Raw genomic sequence first — 24,032 nt, forward strand, 5'->3', positions numbered from 1 at the left:
AAGCTACAAAGGAGTTTGCCAGTGTCAAATCACATAAAACAAAAACTGAAAGTTAATCTGCAGTGATCTGTATTTATTTGAGGAAAACTGAATAGCAGGCCTATACAAATATTTAACACATTTCCTTTGTCTTTGGACACCTTATCTCCATAAAGTCCTATTTCCAACTGCAAGCATTCAGAACGAAAGCCCCGTATGACCTGTGAGTGCCAAAACAACCAGTGGTGTCAGTGGTCATTTTGTATAAACGCCTTCTCACCACTGAGTAATTATACAAAGGTTCAACCAAGGTAAACTGTGAGACAGAAACTCCTCTGTTTCCTATAATATGAGCTGTATTGGGGTGTCACACCTCTTCATTGTCTTTGAGCTCTAACAAAGATTTCCGAGGAATCTCTTCCCTTGCCTGCGCATTACACAATACAAGCAGGTACGTGCAGTTCAGATAATATTTGGGAGTGTAAGGTTGTTTTGTCACAACACTATCAAATAACCTGACCTGAGCATTGTGCTCAAACACGTCCTGCAGCAAAGCTCATTCATGTAGTATATTCTGTCAATGATCACTCAAGTGATATATCTGTTCTGAACAGAAACTAAAAGCAGTTCTACATGACCTCAGATCTGTAGTTTGGAGAGGTCAAAGGTCATCTTGAGCCCCACGGATGTAAAGAGTTTGATTTAGTCCGTTTAGACTCAAACTGTCAAATGTAATGTGGCATGATTGTTTTTTTGTTTTGTTAAGAGAAAGACGCCCAGCACGCTGTCACATGGAAAGACATGTTATTAACACAGTGCCCCTATTAGCCCTTCAGCTGCTATTGTACAGGAGGGTGCTACAACTGCACCCATTAAAAGGAACAATAGTCACCAACGATAATTGTCATTATCAATCTGTCAATATTCTTCGATTGATTAATGAATTGTTCATTGTACAAATTGTACCAAATAGTGAAAAAAACATTATAGATTGCTAATATGTCTGAGGGGACATCCTCAAATGTTTGTTTTTGCTGGTTCAAAGATAATTTACTTTTGAATATAGCAATGAAAATGATTAATCAATTATCAAAGTAGTTGCAGATGAATTTTCGACAAATTAATCCACTTATTCTTCCAGATCAGCAAAGAACCCCACACATTTGCTTCTACAAAGCACTAATTTATTTGTTCCTTAATTCTTCACAGATCTCAGCTGAGACCCGGCGGTGCCGCGTACGCATGGAGGCTGATCGGTGGAGGCTTTCTGTCTTGTTCTGAGGTCTCAGATCTTTATTCCAAACCAGCATCATCTTCTGCAGGCCCAAAGGAGTGCCCCGACTTCACCACAGTGCATAGGCCTTCCATTCAAGGAGCCTTGAGAGCTGCGGAAAGAGAGAGAGAGAGAGGGAAAATAAACACGGCTTTAAAAAGACGCTCTTCATGAATTCCCCAAAAACCTAAAAGGCAAATACTGCGAGTTGGCTGGCGGTCCTGAGGAGGCATGTGGACAATGAGTATGGCTTGGCTCTGTCTCCCAGCCTACACTGTCTTCCTTGTTGGTTGCTTTCATACAGCTGTCACGGAAAGCGATGTCACTCCACGCCTCACCTTCTCCTACAGTAAGTTTTGTTATCTTCTTGACTATAGAATTACCAAGACATTGCTTTAATGTACTACTAATGTATGGGATGTTTCTCTCACTGTTTAGTCCCAAGCTTTTTCTGGCACCATATATATGTAGGCCTATAATTCTGTCAATCTCATTGGGCTGTTATCTATTAGTGAATAAAGGATGACTTGCCATGTGTGTGTGTGTGTGTGTGTGTGGGGGGGGGGGGGGGGGGGGGGGGGGGGGGGCTGGGACTTCAGTTGGGGCTTCGTGAGAACATTCTGCACGAACAGCAGCACTTTGCAAACTTGCTTTGTCGTGGTTCGTGTAGAGAAGCTTCTACGAATCACATCTGGGAACTTGTATATAACTCCAACAGAAACAGCAGCTGTTTTCTAAACTATTTACTATTTCGTAGTTCTAGTATATAACAAAGTAAACCTACCGTTTTTTACTCTCACATCCTGCCTACAGCGCTGATTATGTAATTCCCAGTGGTGTCCCTGTTCATTAACTCTGTTTGGTGAAATGAATCAATACACTTCATATGTGTCCATTGTAAGAGCTAAAAGGATTTAGAGGGTTGAAATGGTGTTTGTCTACACCATAATTATTTAAAATCCATGTAAATCCGCACTGTGAATGGCAGTTCCATCCGGGTGGCTCTGTTGCGTACCTACAGGTCAGACATAATTACAAAATGAACAGGCCTATTGTGCTGCGACTTACTTTGGGCAGTCTGACATATAGTCTCACAAGCACTGAGAGTTATTGCTCTTATATAATGTGTATTGCTGTGGTTTGCTTTCAGGATAACATTCCATCCAGGAATCTTACAAACAACAAATTTGATTGTCATATTTAACCCTTAAAATATGTTGGGGATATTGTTAAAGTAGTCCTTTGTGCCGGGTTTCTGCGCTGTATGATTGGATGTGCTCTCTTGGTAGATGGTGCCATGGCCACCAGTGCCAAGTAGCGATTTTATCATCACTGATGTCATTATTCAAATGATATACCAGTGCACTTGAGATGACACGTTGGATTTTATACGTGTACTGTGCTTTAGTGTCTCTATAGAAAAGTTTACAAAATGATGGATTATGAGATCAATGCAGGCTTTCAATGATTGAACTGCGGTTAGTGACTCACACTCGTGCATCATAAGAGTCTTATTGTCAGGATTGTGTTGGCAGATATTTCTTACTAATCTATTATAGACATGGTTAACATTTCCAGTGTGGGGCTGATTTTGAGCCAGGCAAGCTTTCAAATATTATCCATCTTGCCTGCCTGAGCCTGTGCCTTCCCTCATAGGACCTCTATACCAACAGGTAATCTCTCTCACCTGCCAACCTCAACAAAGCCCACAGCTCTGGTCCCAGCGGAGCGTTTCACAACAACACACCATCAGTCACTCACTGAAAAGAAGCTTCACGTTCACACTTCTCCCCGTTCTGATGGAAAGATTTGCTTTTAGGGGGCGTGCAGCTGTTGCTAAACTCCACCGCAAAAGCATGCAAAACCTACATGTCAGAAGCCTAGAAGACCAGACTGTATAGATGTGTTATGGATTCAGTATGAGGCTAAGCAAGGAAGGAGCTAACCAGACTTATTAACCAGAACAACCCATTTCCAGGGAGTGATTGTATCAGGTCCTTCTGTCCTACCTTGACATGGTTAAGGGCTCAGTTACTTTAGATCTACTTGCTGACTTGTGCAGTAAGTCCATCAAAGGATATCTAAAAAGCCTGATCTCTATGGTTTTTAGCTTGATGTATACCCAAAAATACCCATTTTTAGGGTTTTCAATTGTGATGTAAAACAAAGAACGAGCTTCATCCTGCTGATGAAGGTTAGCTGGGCCTGGTGGTTGAAGTCGTCTTGCTGTTTTAATGTCGGTTCTGCTACACTGACATTTTCCAGCCTCGCGCAGAAAGCCTTTGTCACATTGTGTTTACAGTATCAAAGCAGAATGCAGAGCTTCGGGCCCCCGGGACCTGAACTTTATACAGCAGAAACCGGCTGGTCTCGTCATGGTTTCTGGTCCGCTCTGTCCTATCGGGATGCCAGTTAGCTTGACGGTTTGCATGCCTTAACCTCAGTAGTGGAAGCGGGCTGGAGCTGCTTGGCTGCTTCTCATCCCGTAACACTTTCGTATCCCCCTCCAATTCTCTCTTGCTCCTTCTGTCCCTTGGTCCCCGCCTCTGCCTTAATGAAGAGGATAATCTCCCATGAATAATGAATGGGGATTTGTATGTGTTATGGTGTGAACGCTTTTCTGGTTCTCATTATGCGCCTATCAGAACGGATCATGGGTTCAAGGAGTAGAGCCTACATCTGCTTTTCTCTCTGCTTTTGTTCCAGGCTTTAATGCGGACCATGAATGGCTTAGTGGGTTGGAACACTATTTAAAGGCACACCTATAAGCTGTTTAAGTTGCCTGTCTTTGCTTGTTGATCTGTTCAGCCTTCTGTTCGACATCATGCGTATGGGCAGTTGTACTTTAATTTGATTTAGGGGCCGTGCCCACAGCCACACGGGGACTAAAGCATTTTTTATTATTCAAAAGTTGTCTTGTCTATAGACCAGTCGATTCAACCACTCTCAAGTAATTCAAAATGACAGCAGTGTCAAGTGAGATAACAGCTTTTCAACACTGTGTCGGTGCCACAGAGCTGAACACCAGTTGTTAATGGTATGAATGCTTAAACACTCTGACTTTCCATTAAACAAGATTTAAGTGATCTAGTATAGTGTATATATATATATATATAGTAATAGTATAATATGTTACAAGGATTGTTTTTGCTTTGACTTAGTTCATTAGGTCATTGTTTTGATTAACTGAATAATATTGTAGTTTAATGGAAAATGGAAAATATAGTGACCAGGCAACCTGGTCAACCTCAAATACTGACGCTTGGACAGTGGCCCTTGGCATCTTGATACCGACGCACAAGGCACACTTCATCGTCTGTATATGAGACACACCAGGCTTTAAACTAACTGCAATGTAAATGTAAACCCAGCAAAAGGCTTCTGACCAAGCATCAAAATGAAGAGTAGAAAGGAGATCACTTTGTAGCAGGGCTCATCAAGATTTAATGCAAAGAGATGTTGTAACAACAGCAAAAATCTCTGGATCCAGCTTTAACATTTGCTTCTATTATGTGTTATATATGATAATAAATGTAATATCTTTGGGTTTTAGACCATTAACCAGACAAAACAAGCAATTTGAAGGCGTCGCCTTGGGCTCTTGAAAGTTGTGAGCAGCCTGTTTTTACTATTTTCGGACATTTGGTAGACCAAACAATTAATTAATAAAAAAAATTATTGGTTGATTGAAAATATTGGTAGGTGCAGCAATGACAATTTGCTTACTGGAAAACTAGTAAAACCAATGTTTTCAAATTGTAATGTTAAACAGAAAACAAGAGCAAACATATATTTTCTGTCAATTTACTAATCAATTAATCAACCAATCATTTTGGTACTAGGCTGTTATGTAGATTACGTTGAAATGAACAAGAAACTACATTCACTTTTCTAGGCTATTATCCTGTTTTATAGATTCAACCTGCATCAGAGTACTGTGAGGTGATTTATTAGTATTTAAACATACAGCAGTAAGTACAACAGATGGTGTTTTTATGATGTTTTAATATGTAATACTCAGTAATGCACTGTTTGTGTGACGGACCAGCCTCCATCTCATAAAATGACGGATCATTGATCCTGATATTGCAGATGTTTATGACACCCACCTTGTCTAATCCACCAGGGAGCAGGATATAAATCAAACTCAGCAGACCCTGTGAAAGCATTCTCATTGTGTGTTCATTTTCAAGGTGTTGTGAGGACACTGTGTGTCTGCTCCTAATGTAAATACACCGTGGAGTCAGGTCAGAGGGCTGCTGTACAGTTAGAAACATGTCATGACCTCATGCACAGTCACTTTGTTCTTGATGCTCCAGTCTTGTTCGGAGTAGGGGGTCATAGTGAGTTCCTGATAGACCAGCAGCTGGTTTACATTATTGTGGTTAATCCGGGGTCAGTTTGTGTTGCTCCCTGACCAACAGATTTTCATGGGAAAATAATTCTTTAGAGCTGAGGTGCAGGCTCTTTTACAAAGTACAGGTTTAATAGATTTGGAGGAAGGTGTTTTGTTTAAATGTTAACACATGAAGTTTCAATCTCCTCATTACTGCTGATGACACTGCTGTGTGGGTATATAATGCACATGCTGTATCGCTACACTGGAGGATTTTATAGGCATTTACAGTATGTGCAGCATTTACAATATGACTTTCCAGTTTCTGTCTCCTGAAGCTGTGTTCAAAATTGCCACCAATCTCAGCATCAGCATGGTGCAGCGGAGACAAAATCCTGCTAACAAGCTGCAGTCCTACAAGTTACCAATACAAACAGCAGGCTCACAGCTTGCCTAATGAATCTTCTGGTGAATTGACCCCCTTGGCCTGTTGTCTTAATGCCTTCCAGATGCTTCAGTCTCTGTCCTTCAGCTTCCCAGGGCTACTCTCCCACACAATTACCCATTCAGCAGCAGCTCTTAATAGCTAGTTTAAAATTACTTGGGGATAATTTAGTTAGCGCTCCGCTGTGGCCTGTTTTCTGTCTTCATGTCACCAGACAATGTAGTGGGAGTTCTGGCACTGACCCAGTGGGGCTCCTGTTGGCACTGAGGCTTCCTGTCACAGCGGTCATTGCTTCCTTCTCAGCAAAGGGTCATAATCACTTTTTTCTCAAAGCAATTGGATTTACGATGAGGGGTTCATCTGTTCTGTCTCAAGCAAAGTCATTGAACAAGTACAGTGGACACATGAAGACAAAGAAAAAGACATTATATTATAATATTGAGATGTCCCAGCTCCCTTTAACAATTTAAATAAATTGTAACATCTTTGATTTCGGGAATATATTTTGCCTGACCTTCTCTGTTGTTGTCACTTGGTACTTTGTATCTATAAGACGAATAAGGAAACCTGTCTGAATGAAATAAGCAAAGTTCCACCACCATCAAATCCAACTTCCCGTTAGATAGTATTCCTCAATAGACTGTGGATATCTTAAAATTGATGCTGTTGTGTGACAATGTTTTAGTTTTCATGCCTCCTCGCCGGCAACAGCCGCAGAGGCATTATGATTTCAGGTTGTCAATTCTCCTCAACACGATATCTCAGGAATGTCTTGAAATTCTTCTTATACAAGGATTTCTTTTTTGAGTCTTTCTGTTAATGATTTCAGAACATTAATGATCAAGGTTTAGACAATATTTTTTTTACATGACAAATTGATATTTCAATGTGTGTACAGATGATTCCTTTCTATTGAACTGCTTCTGATTAAAGTTAGATACATTTCAAGGCGTCATCTCGTAGGTTTATTGGTTTAATGACAAAATTAAGAAATGCTACATGTTGTTACGGAACAGTTTATGCATCAGTTTATTTTCTCGCTTGCCAGCATTCTTCATATATTCTATAGAGATGAGAATGTAGGTCATGTTGTCAGAAGACTGTAAATAGGGCATCTAACGTCCCTTAAAGATGATCCATCATGAGTCTATTGCATGCGCTTGATCTCAATATAGAGAGGCGGTCATTGTTTACGGTTGGTCTACTTGTGAACTACGACCAACACTAATCTATATGAAAAAACTACTTAGAAATCCTTGTTAAAGTCAGGAGCTGCTTCAGATTTTAAATGTTGACAATAATTGTTGTGGCTCAGTCTGTCTCGTTTGCAAGGAGAAGTTTACTAATGAACAGATTTGTATCCAGTTGTACGGAGAGTTTTTTTGCAACTCATACACAGTATATTGTCACTGTATTCTATTGTAGTCTTGCAGAAAGTAAACAAGAACGGGTGCTTTAAATGAGGTATGCAGTCGTCTGATCTTCTGAGCATACAGCTGTAAGAGCCGATAAAGGCAGCTCCCTCATAAGTCAGGGCACTGATTGAATCAGCCTGTTATAGTTGCCCTACAATAGAAGGCACTTAGATCTCTGTCACCAAAGGACAAATTACTCCACAGTTCCCCTCTGGAGGGGATGTTCCAAGCTTTTAATAATCCTTGTACTTTTTGGGGACACAGACCCATCAGGAAATCAGCTGTGAAAATGTAGAAGGATTCCTTTAAGCCCAATATAATTAATTTCCACCCTAAATAGATTTAAAGCCAGTCTAGGCGAGTGTTTCAATCCATTTAGCAGTGTCATTTGCAGAAATTACTTTTAATTACATAATAATGGCAATGATCTCACATTGCTTCCAGCTGCCAGAGGTTGAACTACTGAGTATGCAGTGTATGCACTTCAATAGAGGGTCAACGAAGTGCTCTGAACCAAACAAAGCTGCTCTCTCTGGATCAGAGGTCTAGTAACGGTCAAACAGTGAGGTGTAAAGTCCTCCAGCGTGTGAAGTGTGAACAGAGGGTCATATACCTGCTTAACCTCTGACCCGTGTTTCCATCAGTCAAGCAGAGACAGCGGAGAGGAGTTGAGTTGTTTCTTGTCTGTTCTTAAGTTACATTATGTGAGAAATGTAGAAATGTTGCATTAGTTACTTTAAAGATGTGTTCATCCAAACTAGACTATAGACACATAGATAGACAATAGACAAGTAGCAATAGATTTTAAAACAAAACATAGCCCTGTAGATAACTGAAAGGTTATATCACCTCCCAAACAACAATTGAGGGGGTGTTCAAAGAATTTAAAAAGCTACAATTGAAAAAGTCAACAATAATGTGTCTTTCTTGAAACAATGTCCCAGATACTAAGGACAATTCAAAGACCACTGGGACTTCTTCTTTTGTGGAAAAGAGTTCTGGTGAAAAATGTTGACAGCGAAGTCTGATTGTCCAATAAAGAGCGTTTGTTCCTGACTATAATTTTTAAATGCACCAAAGAATAAAAGTCACTCACTAGTCAGGGTATAAGTGAAAAGATGGATGATCAGTTAAAGGAAAAAGTATCTTAGTAAGAAGTTGGGCCATCAACAGCTTCATTGTGCCTCCGCATTGATTCACCAAGTATCTGTAGCTCTACTAGAAAGATGAATAACTTTCTTCCAAAGATGCTCCCTAATTTTGTATTTGATGATGGTGGTGGAGAGCGCCACCTTTAAACTTCAGTCCAAAATCTCCCACACTGTACGTGTCCAGTTGGGTTGAGATCAGGTGACTGTGGAGCTCATAGCAAAGGTTTGAAATCATTTTCATACTCATCAAAGCATTCAGTGACCCCTCTAGTCCTGCATCGAACCATCTTACTGAACTTGATGCAGTCAGCAGAATATAATCACTTCAATAATCACTTGAAGACTTTCCACTTCCAGGAGTACTCACTCAACTAATATGCTCTTTCTCTATCTCTTGATCCTTCTCTATCTCTCTCTAAAAGAAAAAAACGTTATGCACTTAAATCACTTCATGCTCCTGCAGTGTTCTGGCACTTGTGTCAGATGTAACATGGAGCAAAGGAAATACATTTTTTTCTTTATTTTGTCACCTGTCCATCTGTCTTTTTGTAATTTGTGTGAACTGACCCTTTAAAAATGTATCGAAAGGTCCCTTTAATTGAAAATAACTCAAGCAGAAGTTTGAACGTACAGAACTTATATCCTGTATGGTCACTGTGAAAAGGCTCATGTGGCATCCTGGAGTGGTGAACATCTATAGTTAGTAGCAAAGCTTTCTAAAAAACGTTCCCTTACAAGACAAAAGGCAAGACGGACAAGAGGTCTAACAGAGTGAAGATGAATTACGGTGCAGCGTTACTGTAAGTTGTACCTCTAGTTGACATTACGGTGACTTGGCTGCCCTTTCTGGCACCCTGTCTCTGTGGCTGCAGTAGATAAAAGCTGCTCTTCCACTCTTAAGTGCTTGCTCTGAACCGTCCTGTCTGTTTCTCCTCTTTCTGATACACCACAACATTTCTGGGGCTGCATTGTCATGAAATGGCCCCTCAGGAATAAACCTCAGACAGTCAAACAACAATGGAGGGGATTCTTTAAGAGACTGTGGCGTATGTGGAGGGGAGAGTAGGACAAGTTCAAGAAGGGGACAATCATTAGCTTGTGATAGTGATATTGTTTTAGTGCTAACAGTCTGAACAGTGTTCGACCTCTAGCAGTTATTCTGTCTGGAGTTTGTGGTCTCAGGATTGTGTTGCTGCTTTTGACTACGGCTCATGTCCAGAACATTTAAAGTCAGCCAATGGACAATTCGTAAGGCTGCAACAGAAATCCTCCCTGTTATATTCCCTGAGGCAGTTCATGACTCCACATATATGTATATTATAGTGGAAATAGTTTTCCTGAAGCCCAAACTTTTTGATTCATTATAATATAAATAGAGAAAAGCAGCAAATCCTCACATTTCAGAAGCTGGGACCAGTGAATGTTGGACATATTTGCTTGATAACTGACTTCATTGATGAATAGATCATCTGCGTTATATGTTCCATGTCAACATATTATGCTGTATTAATGCCGTCAAGACCGCAAATCACTTTTAAGTTACTGTTAAAAGTATATATTGTTAGAGTTGAAGAAGCCAGTTAGCGTGTTTGAAACGTTCGTGGTGTCTTAAACATGTGAAAGGCGAGACCAATGAAGGCCTCTCCCTTCATGACGATAAAATGAGGCAGTAAAGTTTTGATGAGAGCAGCTTTAAAGATATCGCTGCAATTTGATGCTGTCACATGAAGACCGACCTGTCGATTCTTTAAGCATACCTTTTTGAAGGAAGTCTACCATTCATCAATGACCTATACCCCTCAGAGGAGTGAAGCATTGCAAACCAATAGGTCTATGCTGAAGATGATTTATGATTTTCTGAAATTGTGAATGGAAAGCTCTGTGTGGTTGCAAATCCTCCTGGATCTCTTTAATGATACTCAATTAGGGGCTCTATTATTTTTCTTAGTCGGCTGTGGTCGTTAAGTATGATAGTGGTGATCTGACTCCAGAGAATAATTGTGTAGATATCCACCTCTGTTGAAATCCCTCAAAGCTTTTGTTTTGGTTCAGGCTTTGGCCTTTGTCTCTCTCTTTGTACATTTCTGAAGACTCGGTCGGTTGAGGGACCATACGGCACCCAATGCGTCCATGTACCGTACCGTACAGTACACCAGAGCCTCTCGTGGTTTTACTGAACAGATTTCACTACAGTATGGCTGTTGCCAAGGCGATTGACTGCTATTAACACAATGTTTTCCCGAGGGAGAGGAAGTCTCAACCTCCTGTTCCTCTGAGGTGAGGTTATATCAGGTCACACGTACTGCAGGGAACAGACCACATCGTGTGCTTATTATACAACTTAATGACACCTTATCCTCTCTGGACTGGATTAGTTTTATGCCAGGAGGTGCTATAATTGTAATTATTACAACCAGCATCTCTGGTTGTAATTCAGTATGAATCTGTCAGGCCTGTGATTCTGGAAAGTGAAAATACTACTGACAATAGTAAACTGACTTTCGCTTCTTTTTTTGCATTGCAGATTGGAAGTGTGACTATGACTGTTTGTTTTTTTAAGTTCAGCTCCATTGTTCCATTAAGATTTTAGGGTTAGATTCGGGTACACCAGCCTACATTCTGTGATTTGCCTCTTTTGGTGATTAATCATGAAATAACTTGAACCAATTTATCACATTAGTTTGAGTTTTTGGAAGATAGACTTTGCTGGGTTTTTTTTCTGAGCCAAGAGGAGGGTCTAAAGAGAATAATATTAACTCTGGCAGGGCCTTGCTTTTATTAGTTATTTTTTTAAAGTGAAACATAATGCTCAGGTTCACTCCCCACCCCAGTCATCTTTGTACAGTCCCTTAGAGCAGTCATTTATACATACGTATATATATATATATCTCACAGAAAACAACATTCCTCTGCAAACATGAAATATTAGAAGACCTTCTTCAACAGAAAAAAAAATGGAGTGCTTTGGTCTGTTATTTTTAAAAGTCCTGTATCAGAGCTTCAGTACACTTCAAGTTTCCAACAGCTCCCTGCTTCTGTTTATGCTGGCATACAATTAAGGCAAGTTGTTCAAGCTGGGCCAGCAGTGAAAGCCTCCAGGCTGCTGCAAACCTGAGATACAAATGGGCCTTTAAAGCAGTGATTAGGAGAGTTGACGATTTAACCCTTGGCTTTAGTCGGGGGTGTTAATGTGGTTGGAGCAAATCATTTACTTACTGTAGGCAAAATATGAGACATTTCCGTCTCCCTGATGAGGAGCTGACAGGATTTAGAAGTTGCAGTTGCACACAGAAACACAGGCACGTTGATTTCTTTTCATCAGTATTCATTTATCATACGTCAGTTTTCCTTCTTTTTCGCTTGGTGTATTGAATAATGCATGACCCTTTGCTGTGCTGTAGATAGTAGATAAATAGTAGTAGGTCTGTAGCCCCACAAAGTCAAAGTCAAGTAACAGTGTTAGAAGTGAAACAGAGTGAAATGACTTTGATATCCAAACAAAAAAATGTTTTTCTGGAGCAACCTGGTGGCCTAGAGGTCTGAGATGCTAACTATGTATGTTGGAAATCCCCAATTTGAGTCTGACTGGGACCTTCGTTGCATGACATCCACCTCGTCTCCTGTCAGCTCGCTACTGCGTACTGTCTGATAAAGGAAGAAATGCCAGAAGAAATGCTTAAAATGTTTTCTAAATATATATGAAGACCATTTATGGGTTTATTTTGTATTTTTTGAAATCTAAATTCTCGTCAAACTATTTCGTCAACATTAAAACAGAAAACGTCTCCTGGCTGTGTAGTTATAATGGGAAACAAGGCAACTCCGTGAGGCTTGTCAGGGGTGACACATTGGGCTAGTGTGTCTAATTAAAGCAGAATATCTAAAGTCGGTGGTGTTCATCACATTTTATGGCCACACTCAAACCATCAAAATGCCTTAATTTGCATATTCAAGTGCCTTTTTTGCATTTTCTGTCCTCAGTAGCTTCTAATGGCTCATCCATGAATTACACCATATGTTTTCTCCTCTGTCTGTTTCTGTCCAGATGCGAAGGAGAGGACAACCAGAAGTTTCTCAGTCGGCGGAGTCTTCAACTTCACCTCTCTCCTACTCAGTAAAGAAGACAACACGCTGTACGTTGGCGCTCGGGAGATCCTATTTGCTCTCAACCTCGCTGACATCAGTGCAGTCAAGCTACAAAGAAATGTAAGAGCCAAGCGCCTGTAAACCTCTGTAATATATACAGTGTATTGTATCAATATGAATGTAGTTACAGGATCCCAGAGGTACAATATGGATATGATTAGGTCCCAGACGTCCAATGTGAATACAACCCACCTCACTGTATTATACCCCCAGTGTGAGTCTGACAGTGTTTCTCTTCTGCAGCTCACATGGAAAACTCCAGAGAAGAAGAGAGACGAGTGCAGTTTCAAAGGCAAAGACCTGCAGGCAAGTGAACTGTTTATGTAAAAGCTCAATTAGCTTAACTCGAAGAACCCAAACTGCATTTACATGACTGCAGGTTTACCTCAATGGTCAAGTTGACCATTGTTGCAGGGCACTTTGGATGACCGACCCAGGGCAAAACCCTGGAAATTTCCTTTCAAGTTGTAACTTTCCATTCTGCAACGAAGGATTTTTCCCTTCCTTTCAAACAAACAAAATGTCTTTTGTCACCTTACTCCACTACGACTTCCATATGCAAACATACAGGCCCAGAACCTCGTGGATTCCTGATTACATATTTGTGTGGGGGGAGCGCATTAGTTAGAGGAATGTTTTTAATATTGAAAACAATCTAAGCATTGCCAGATGAAAAAAATAGCACAAAAGTCGGAGTGGAAAGTGGATTTTAATATTTAATTATGTATATGTTTGCAGCTGTGAAGAACATTTCAGCCATTTTCATTAAATTCTTTTCTGTGTTTCGAATGCAGACGGATTGCTTCAACTACATCAAGATTTTACTCCCTTTGAACGGCACTCATCTGTATGTGTGTGGAACATACGCCTTCAGCCCCACCTGTGCTTACATAGTAAGTGTTTATATGAACCAGTCACATCTGTTGCAGTGGCCTGCATTGTGCAACCTGTGCATGTGTTGAGGATCTAAAAACCAGAGTCATTCCTTGTTTTGTTTTTTAAAGAAGTTAGCCTGGTGCATGACTTTATATGGGGTGTTTGTTTATTAAGTTCTAGAGGAAGAGCATCTAATATATAGTGCATGCTGCTTCCTGCCTCTCAGCTCACTTAGCAGTCTGGCTGAGGCCCATGCCCAGCTAGACACAATACACTCTATGTACATTATTTTATTATCTCCTGTGTCGACGGATCCAAATATTTAATGCATGTAAGCAGATTATATAAGGATCGACCCAGTTTGTGAACTTTTTTTCTACAAATATTCTAAAGCCTTTTAAAACGATCTACAAACATACAGGGATGACCTGTGCTTCAACTTTACCCAAAGACTGCCTGACCACCTTCCCACTGTGGGACAGACGCACAGCGGTCGCTGTCAGAGCAGGTTACTGCTCCCGTTTTCAACTATGTGTGACATGCAATGTGTGTGTCTGTGCTCTCCAGAACACTGCAGACTTCTCCCTTGTCATGAGCGATGCTGGTGAGATTGTAACAGAAGATGGACGAAGCCGCTGCCCCTTTAACCCTGAATACAAGTCCACTGCTATCATGGCTGGTAGGTACCAGAATGGCTGTTGATAAAAATCAAGCTTTGTTCAAAGTCCCAGTGAAGCAGAAGTCAGAGCGTCTTTAGAGTCCGTACATGTGACGTATTCCCCAGTGAAACAAAACATTTGAGTGGTGTGCAGTTAAAAGAGGGATATAAATCAAATCCCTCACATGTGATTGGACCGCTTAAAAGTGGACGGGCGTGGAATGTAGCGTGATATGGAGCTACAGACGACTGTCGGCTCCACACAAACCTCTGTTGTGGCAAAAAGTTGCAGATTGTTTGATGGATGGATGACATCATGATATTTGTGGGTGAAATTGGTCGGTACTTATGTGAGCACACTCCCTCTTTTGTTTTAGACGAAGAAAATAATTTGGATTTTGATATAAAATACGAAGAAATTAATTTTTGGTAAATTGTTTTTGCATGTATTGTTAAATAACTGCACAATATGATATATGTGATCTAAAAGGGTTGAAAAACGAAACTTTTTCATTTCATCTTGACTTTAAAAGAAGAAGCCACTGTTGGAATCTGTAATTTATACAGGTGGTTGATATGGAGACGACTTGGGACATAATCTCTGGATTTCATTACTGTGTATGACGCAGAAGCCGATACCCCTGTGGTAAACACTGTGATTATGCTGGTCTTCTTCATTGTGTTGCAGATGGAGAGCTGTATGCCGGTACAGTCAGTAATTTCCAAGGAAACGAACCCATCATTTACAAGAGTCTAAGCCAAGGAACTGCTCTAAAAACAGAAAACTCACTCAACTGGCTTCAAGGTACAGTGCTTTGGCTGGAATGCAATGCTTTTCATTAAATCTTCATATATTAAAAACATGTATTTGATATCTCATATTATACAAGATATATGACCGTCCAAAGCTGTTTGTGCCAGATATGCTGCATGAAAATAGAGTTTGACACCATTAGAAATGATATAGATAAAAAATCTTTAACTACAATCTGACAAGAGTCCCTGTTTCAATTGGATTTTCTATTTAGTGTGTTGATGTCAGAGGGAACAGGGAGATCTGTCCCTGGATACCTGAATTTCATATACTGTAGGTTGAAAAGCATTTTCCACGTTGTCTTTCTTTCAGATCCAGCCTTTGTTGGCTCTGCCTACATACAGGAGAGCCTGCCCAAGGGCAACCTAGTGGGCGATGACGATAAGATTTACTTCTTCTTCAGTGAAGCGGGAAAGGAGTTTGATTTCTTTGACAACACCATTGTGTCACGCATTGCTCGCGTGTGTAAGGTGAGTGACGCTTGGAGGCAGATGGTCCACGTAAAAGGGCCTTTTTCATCTTTAGCAAAATATCGTGACACCCCCCCACATCACTACAGGGATCTATCAGACCAGGGAAGGGGTTTGTTTGTGTATTTCATGTTTTTGTGTTCCTATACAGGCAAATATGTAGTCTTCTGAAAGCTTCTTACAGCCCTAAATAGGATGGATGTATAGTCTTTCTGGGCAGGATCTCGTCTTACAGAAAAACATTCCTCGTGCATGTTTCCGTCTCTTTGATTATTTTTCTCCAGATGCTCTCCTCCCTCAATTCTTATCATGTTTCACCAAATATTTCTGTTCAAACAGGAGTCTGTAGCCAAGTCAAAATGTAGCATACTGTAGCACCACATCCAATGCGCAGAATTGGATTATCACCTGCTGAAATACTTAAACCCAGGGCTTTTGAACTAAAATGCAGACCTCACACAGCATTTGATATCTTTTCGGGTCTTTTCAGTTCTGTAAACATCATTAATACCACAAACCAGTTCTCCAGATCAGACTGCTGCTTGTCTCTGTGAAAATAATCATGTTTACCACAGTCCAAGGAGAATGAAAAATAGTAGCTGACAGTTTTACGTTAACATCAGAGAAATGTTGGTGTACAAGGACATTTGTTTTTATTTTAAACTTGTCCTGTGACACTATCTAAAATGTGTTTTTTCATTATTTTTTAACACAACTTTAGAAATGTACATGGAGAGCGAGGATTTCTTGATCTTAATTTTGTATAGAAAGCTGTTTTAGTCAGACTCTGCCTACAGGGTTATATTTGCAATTATTGTTTTTCCATACATCCAATAAAAAAAACAGAGTTATATAAATATTGACTCATAGTTCATGTTGATGATACGTTTTCTCACATATGGTTAAAATATGTGTTCAATATAAAGTATCCTGGTACAGATTACCCAACAGGAAATTAGTAATAATGTGTCACTATTTGGGAGTGTGCTCCCCCAGAAAATGTAGAAAATAACAAAGCTTTAAAATTAGGTAAAGCTCTGAAGATGGCTGGTGTTTGTTCCTTTAAGTACCATAAAGTGATTCCAGTTCAAATGAATTGTAACTTTAGATCCGAGCCCTATCTCCCTAGGCCCTTATTTGACTTATTTTGTCGGCAGCACTTCCCCTCTTTGTTGTTTATTCAGGTGTTTAGTGCAAATGTTCCACTTCATAGAGGCTAACTATGGAATCATAAAACATGTTTTGCTTGAAACAAACAAAGTAAAGCATTTTGTCATTTGCTGGTTTTCCCAGAAAGAAGCCATTACTGCATGTTCATGCTTTGTGAACGGCCCTTTGAACAAGGGATGCTTTTACAAGGGATTAATAAATGGGATGCATTTGCTTCAATTATTCAGCAGTCAGTTTAAGCACAGAGTGGCATTAAATTATAAAACTAGGTTCAGCCAGGAGGACTAGAGAATATACTGTATGTTGCTCATTATCTGCCTGGGTTACTGCAATAAGTAATTGCTTCAGAAGCTCAGTATTGGTCATGTGTCATTTCCTCTCCGATCCAGCGCTGCCATTTCCTCTGATTAATGTAATACTAAAGTGGACACGATTGAAGTTTCATGTTTAAAGGGTTTTAGGTAGTTTAGATCATTTAGTATTTCTCTTTGGTCCTCTGCACATTCTTAATACTACTTATTTCTTCCAGCAGCCAACTTTCATCTTGTAAGATCTAAGACTGCGAGAAAACTGGAATAATTGTTGCCATGAACTGAATGTAAACAGACAGTATGGTTGGTGCAGGACATCACCCTCCCTTTAAATGCCAGGTCTTTTAGTGGAAGTATAGCTCTTGGTCTTCTGTAGGTGAAGCATCAGTAGCCATCTTTGTGAGGCCCGCAACTCTCTGTGGATTATATTCTGTTTTACAGTCATACATCACATACTGTAAAACATTTTCACATTGAAGTTCAAAGATGTAGTTGCTCTCCAATTTGCGCAGATATCCCGTTGTACACTCTGTGTAGTCAAATTAGTCAGCATGTCAAGGAGGTCCCGTGCCACACATCACTTTGAAGGCTGGTGCCAAAGGCGCTGAATCACAGCGGTAGTGTCAGTGAGGAAGGATTGCTCGGGAGCAATGCCTCCTTTTCTTTTTCATTTAAAAGCATTTGCCCCCCTCAAAGCCCTGAGTGATCTTTTTCTTTTTTATCTAAGCCAGTTGTGATGATGTATATTGTTTTCATGACCTACAAGTCTGTTGCCTCTGGGTAAATCTGTGTTACAGGCACAATAGCTTGAGCTCATTAGGATTATACAATACGAGGTTGATGTTTTTCAATTACGTCAATTCAAAAACAGCTTCACTTTTGTACATATTTGTACATTTGCATCTTATATTATGTGAGGTATGCCACACACCATATGGTGCACATTATTATTTCATGCCTTTTACAAGCCTGTCACATCCCATCATATCCCACTTGAGTATCAAACCATGTTTTTTCATTTTTTTTCAGAGGCATTGTCCGTCTCACCAGACAGGTGTCAGTCTTATATACTTGCACCCTCTACTGGCCACATGTTAAACAGCTCCATACCTTCCACATTTCTGTTGCAGGGTGACATGGGAGGTGAGAGGGTTCTGCAGAAGAAATGGACGACCTTCCTGAAGGCTCAACTCTTGTGCTCTCTGCCTGATGATGGCTTCCCCTTCAACATAATCCAAGACATGTTTGTGCTGACACCCAGCCCCGAGGACTGGAAGAACACTGTGTTTTATGGAGTATTCACGTCTCAGTGGTGAGGACCGACTTTCACTGCTTAGATTAATACATCACCAAACTAATGTAGTGTCTCTTTGTCTGAGGTATGCTTTATTTAAAAACGTTCTGATCGAAACCAAAGTGCAAAGGCAGGAGAAGAGAGGAGATGCTTTGTGTCAGATTCAGCTGCTAGTTACTGTCCATCTTCACTCCCTGGGCAGTTAAACATGGCCGCAGTGTTTCTAAAATCAGTTAGTCTCTATATAGAGTTGTTTAGGTTTTCAGTGTAAAACATCCCCTCTATAATGTCTGAAAGATTAAACAAGATGAGAATGTAATAAATGATCAATCCGTATTGTTTATGTCTTTGAAGGTATAATGGTGCTTCAGGAAGCTCTGCAGTGTGTTCCTTCACTATGGACCAGGTGGAAAAGGCCTTCAATGGGCGATACCGTGAGGTCAACAGAGAGACTCAACAGTGGTACACATACAATCATCCGGTCCCTGAGCCTCGGCCTGGTGTGGTGAGTAAATACCTGCTGCCCTCTACTGGAGAACCTGGAGACGAATACATGTCAGTACTCGGCAGTATTTCGTGTCATCTTAACGAGTTTCACACGTTCCTGTCTGCTCACGAGTCACATCCGGCTCAAAGCGATATCCGTCGAGCTGTCCTAATGCCCCACCCTTCTTCCTAAACATCAAATTACTGTCGTTTTAATTTCCTGGCAGGCTTGTCACAGTTAAACAATCTAAGCAAAAGAAACATTGAGGTGCCGTACAGCTGCAGTATGTGTCGTTATACGTGATTGAATGTTTGTAAATTACTCAATATTTTTGCCTTCACAGTGTATCACAAATGCTGCCAGGGAACAGGGCATCTCCTCCTCGCTGCACATGCCGGACAAGGTGCTGAATTTTGTCAAAGACCACTTCCTGATGGACAGCGTGATCCGCAGCCAGCCTCTCCTGCTAAAACGTAATGTTCGCTACACGCAGATCGCCGTCCATCGAGTCCAGGCAGCAAAAAAAGCGTATAATGTGATCTTCATTGGCACAGGTAAAAGACTCCTCACCCACAATCACACATACACTATGCTATTGATTACTGTCATTTCTCAATATTCACAAAGAGTTTAATCTAATCTCAAGTTGTACTGTGTCTTCTAGATGATGGGAGACTTCATAAAGCCATTAATGTCAACAACAAGATGCACATCATTGAGGAGATGGTGCTCTTTCGTGATTCCAAACCAGTGCAACACATTGAGCTGGACACTGAAAAGGTATAGTGGAGTGCCGAGAGAGAAGACAACCCCAGCTGGTTTTGCAGAGCTTTCTCACGGTGTGAACTAATAGCATGCTCAGTAAATGCATTTATTGGCAGTTTGCAAATTCCATGAACCATGAAGAGCGGCAGCCTAAAGCAGACCTCATGTTCAAATGAGCTAATTACATGCAACTGTCTCTCAGGGGATCTGCAGACAGCTGGTGTTTTAACAGCTGGAATAGTGACACTTCTTGAATCCTGACTTGTCTTTGACACTCAGATTTGTAAATTTGGGCAAAGAAATTCCTATTAAGCCGGTATTAAGAGAAGCTAAATGTGCTGTATTTAGATCAGGAGAAGATTCTAGATGAAATAAGTAACCCATTATTTGGGGCACTTCTTTCCGGTCCCCTGCTTTGTCATCTCTCGTCCACAGGGTCAGCTTTATGTTTCCTCTTTCTCTGAACTGGCGGAGGTCCCAGTAGCTAACTGCACTAATTATCAGAGTTGCGGGGAGTGCATCCTCTCCAGGGATCCTTACTGTGCTTGGAATGGGAGGCAGTGTGTGGATGTCAGACAGGCTCCACCGAGCAGGTATGCATCCCTCTGCACAATAATCTGCAAACAGTTTTACAGCTACAGCTTTTGAGACAAACATGTGTATCGAAATGTAAATATAAGATGGTTTCTGATTATATATATATATGTCTTTCAGTGCCTTGCAGCAGGATGTAGATGAAGCTGACACATCAGCTATTTGCAACAAGACAGTGCCAAGCCCACGGTTTGCTAAACCTCCACCTACACGTAAGTGAACTCCACTTATAGTCAGATTTACAGAGCAGCGCTCTGTTTTTTTACATGCTTTGCCTTTTCAATTTGAGTCTTGATTACAAATGTGTTCATTTGGTATTTTGAATTCTACACTAGATAAGGTGTAGAGCTTATTTCATGCCGTATCTGACTCGAGCTATGTCTCTGCTTTGCCTTTCCACAGGAATCTCTTCATGCCAGGTGATCATTATCCCAGCCAACACGTTCAAAGTACTCCCTTGCAAGCTGCGCTCTAATTTGGCAGAAAGGAGGTGGGAGTTCAGTGAGAGTGCAGGTCACTTCCATTACCCCAGCCCAGAGGGGGGATTGGTAGTGGTAGCTCAAGCTGACAGGCAGGAAACCTATGAGTGCTGGTCAGTGGAGGAAGGCTTCAGACAGCTGCTGGCAAACTACTGTGTGAGGGGCGAGGGCAAGCACGAGAGCACCACCCTGAGAGGCCGCTCACGTACGCCACAGGTCTCCCAGGAGGAGTTCATCATCCTGCCAGGAGAGGCCCGCTCACCGCAGATCAACACTAAGACGTACTGGAACGAGCTGATCGTGGTGTGTTCCCTCCTGGCGTTTTCCCTGGTGGTCTTCTCTCTATTTGTGGTCTACAGGAACCGCGACGACATGAAGTCCATGCTTAAGGAGGGAGAGTGCCCCAACATTCAGCAGAAGAAGCCCAGGATAGTGGTGAAACCGGTTGAGAACTTGCCGCTAAACGGCAACACAGTCACGGCGTCAGCGTCAGATCACAAGGGCTACCAGACCCTTAACGACAACTACATCTGCAGCACTCCTCCGCACGAGTGCTCATCGCCCGACAACAGCAGGAGCTTCTTAGAGTCGGAGAAGAGGCCTCTGAACTTGAGAGAGAGTCATGTAGAGATTTCTCCCACATGCCCACGGCCAAGAGTCAGACTGGGCTCCGAGATTAAAGACTCTATAGTGTGAGGCCGGCTTCATATTGTGTGGAGGGACTCATTTTAAACTGAAAGAAAAGAGTGCACTTGCTGAGAGAGACAAAGCCCTATAAGAGGGAAAACTGAGGATCATTCGACTCTTCATGGAGAGACATTTCATTACACAGATTTTGCACTTTTTGTTCTGTCCCTGTGGTCCATGTTTATTTCATTTTATTTTCCTCTCACTCCCTCTTATTCAAGTGCATTTGAAGCACACTGAAGAAGTTCCAGTTTGCCTTCAGACTTTTGATGCTTTCACTACGGCTCACAGGAATGTAACAAGCGAAGAGGTGGCGTCACGACTAAGATTCACTGATTTAGTTTCATAGCATTGCCGCTCAGTCCGTCCATATAATCTACTGGTAATGCTTTGAAAGGCAGAGTAATATTCAAACATGTTCCCACTAACGACTTATAGTGTTTACTGTTTTAATTGCATTCTGTTAAGAGCCTACCCTTCGCTGAGGCTATGCACTATGTACTGGTCTGTAGCAAGGTAAACACTTACACCAGAATATACACGAACAGCGGCAGGCGAGAAAGAGAAAAAAAAAAAAGTCCTGTCATAGATTTTTTTAGATAGCAGCCAGTATGCATTCACACAAGTATACTCGTTGTTTAGGCTTGAATATAACACAGCAACAGAGAAATAATTCAGAGTGGAAGAGTTGTGCTAACAGACTGAAAAGGTTGATACAAAAAACACAAACAAGGATTCACCTCAGTGGAAACTCTAACCACCTCAATCACCGCACACCAAAAACATGAATATGATATAGTCATAAATGACGACATGTTATGCTATGTTTTTAAGTATTGGTATTATTAGTGGATACAAATATTCCTCTGTGGAAGCCTGACTTTCAACAGGGTTTTCTTTCACCAAATGTGATAAAAGGGAAAAATGTCATTCCAGGTATTATCATGCTGTTCTGCGTGAGATAGGCAGCCTATGCAAAGCAAATAATGTGAAGTGAGGTAAAACCCGAGACAACCTCACCTCGAGACTGAGTTAGCACAAAGGTGTTGGCGCTAGTAATTACTTTAGGATCAGCGGCACTGCAAACACACACCCACACACACACACACACAGCTCTCATTACACTAACTCTAGGTATGCAAGAGATTTTAGCTATTTTGATGTATTTTAGTGCAGAATATTGCCAAAATGTTTCTCTTACAGAGATGCATTTTTCATATTCTTTAATTTTACAAATAACTATCACTATTCTCAAAGGGAAATAATAATACATATTTAAATAATACACCTATTCATAATCTGATTTAAATAACACATCTGTGTAGCCTCAACTTTGATATACATATTAATTGAGTGTTAATGAGTGGAAGAAAATGGCATCTGCTTGCTTAAATGGTTTGAAAGGCAACCATAAAAGCAATAATTTTTATTCTCATCCAGTAATATAGTTATAATTGTACATTTTAATGATCTTGATTAGTCATTTACCTTCTTCAGAAATAATGAATTACAAACCATATGATCCAACAAATGTGTGGGTCAGAGGTTGGAGTAACTTGAAATAATTTTTATACAATATAATTTAAGTCTTACTTGAGTTGAGCTCTAGTATTTTAATGTGGCCAGCAAAATTACAACTTCACAGAAATGCAGGAAGGCATTCTGCTTGACTCAGAATGCATAGGATTTGCACATGATGTTGAAAAGCCTTAGTATAATGCAGGTTATGGGTTTGATAACAAATCTAAAACGGATAATGCCTTCTGAAATAATAATCAAGAGATGTGCCTCTTGGAAAGATAAACTAACCAGGTAGTAGTGCTGTAGAGTGAAATGCTACACTGTCGGTGTGACAGGACTGGCCATGCTCAGACACAAGAGTGAAAACATTGAATACGTGTGATTCAATACTGTCAAGTTTGTACAGTATGTGCTCATGAGGTGTTGTTTTTTTTATTTAATTTTTATCACAGTGGCTTCAACTTTAGTCAGGGACTCAATTTTATTCTAAAACTGTAGCACATGAATTAGCACTGGCTGATTTTAAAATACTCAATTATTGACAAGTATTATATTACATTTCTTGTAAATGGCACTGAAAAAATGACTCCAAGACTGGTCAACTATAAAGATTCATGTTTAGACTGTTATTAAAAACAAACAATTGGCCGCTTTTGGTCAAGTGGCTGCCGTCAGAACAATATAGAATTGCAGAACAAATACAAAGTGGCAGTGACTTAGTAAAATATGTGCAGGTACTGAACATGCTTTTATTGAATACAAGCCTAAACTATTAATGCCACAGTGAAAGTATCGTCGTCTGCTATCTCTTAATGAACCACTGTAGTCTGGCCTTTTATTTGTGACAGTACATGTTGCTCAGACTCTTGTCAACATGTAAGTAAAAAAAGTTTTTTTATGTAAAATTGTTTTGTAAATTCAGCTGCCAATGTAAAAATATTGTGAATTGTATTTTTTTGTATCATACATCACTACTGTTTGTTTTTTCTTTTTTGTATTGTATATAAAAAGCACTTTATTTTAATTTTTCAAATAAAGATCTAATGGATCTTTTTTTTTTTTATTTGAATGTCCCCATTATTATATTAAGTAAAACATATGAACCTATTATTTATACAGATGAATCATTCACATCTGCATAAATGGCAACAATGTTAAACA

The 24,032-nt window shown here is 40.4% G+C and overlaps 1 protein-coding gene across 1 annotated transcript; it reads left to right on the top strand.

The window, feature by feature from the left end:
• Positions 1-1,256: 1,256 nt before the first annotated feature.
• On the top strand, positions 1,257-21,359 carry sema4ba (sema domain, immunoglobulin domain (Ig), transmembrane domain (TM) and short cytoplasmic domain, (semaphorin) 4Ba; the record flags this gene model as incomplete). The annotated part of the gene is made up of 14 exons (XM_079163663.1): positions 1,257-1,601; positions 12,645-12,805; positions 12,989-13,051; positions 13,540-13,638; positions 14,189-14,300; positions 14,968-15,084; positions 15,406-15,563; positions 18,175-18,356; positions 18,693-18,843; positions 19,169-19,379; positions 19,490-19,605; positions 20,026-20,183; positions 20,305-20,396; positions 20,587-21,359. Exons 1-14 carry the CDS (start codon positions 1,484-1,486, stop codon positions 21,357-21,359), a joined length of 2,511 nt encoding a protein of 836 aa, XP_079019789.1. The 5' UTR covers positions 1,257-1,483.
• Positions 21,360-24,032: the final 2,673 nt, after the last annotated feature.

The sequence above is a fragment of the Pholis gunnellus genome, assembly GCF_910591455.1.
Source record: "Pholis gunnellus genome assembly, chromosome: 7".
Classification (NCBI taxonomy): domain Eukaryota; kingdom Metazoa; phylum Chordata; class Actinopteri; order Perciformes; family Pholidae; genus Pholis; species Pholis gunnellus.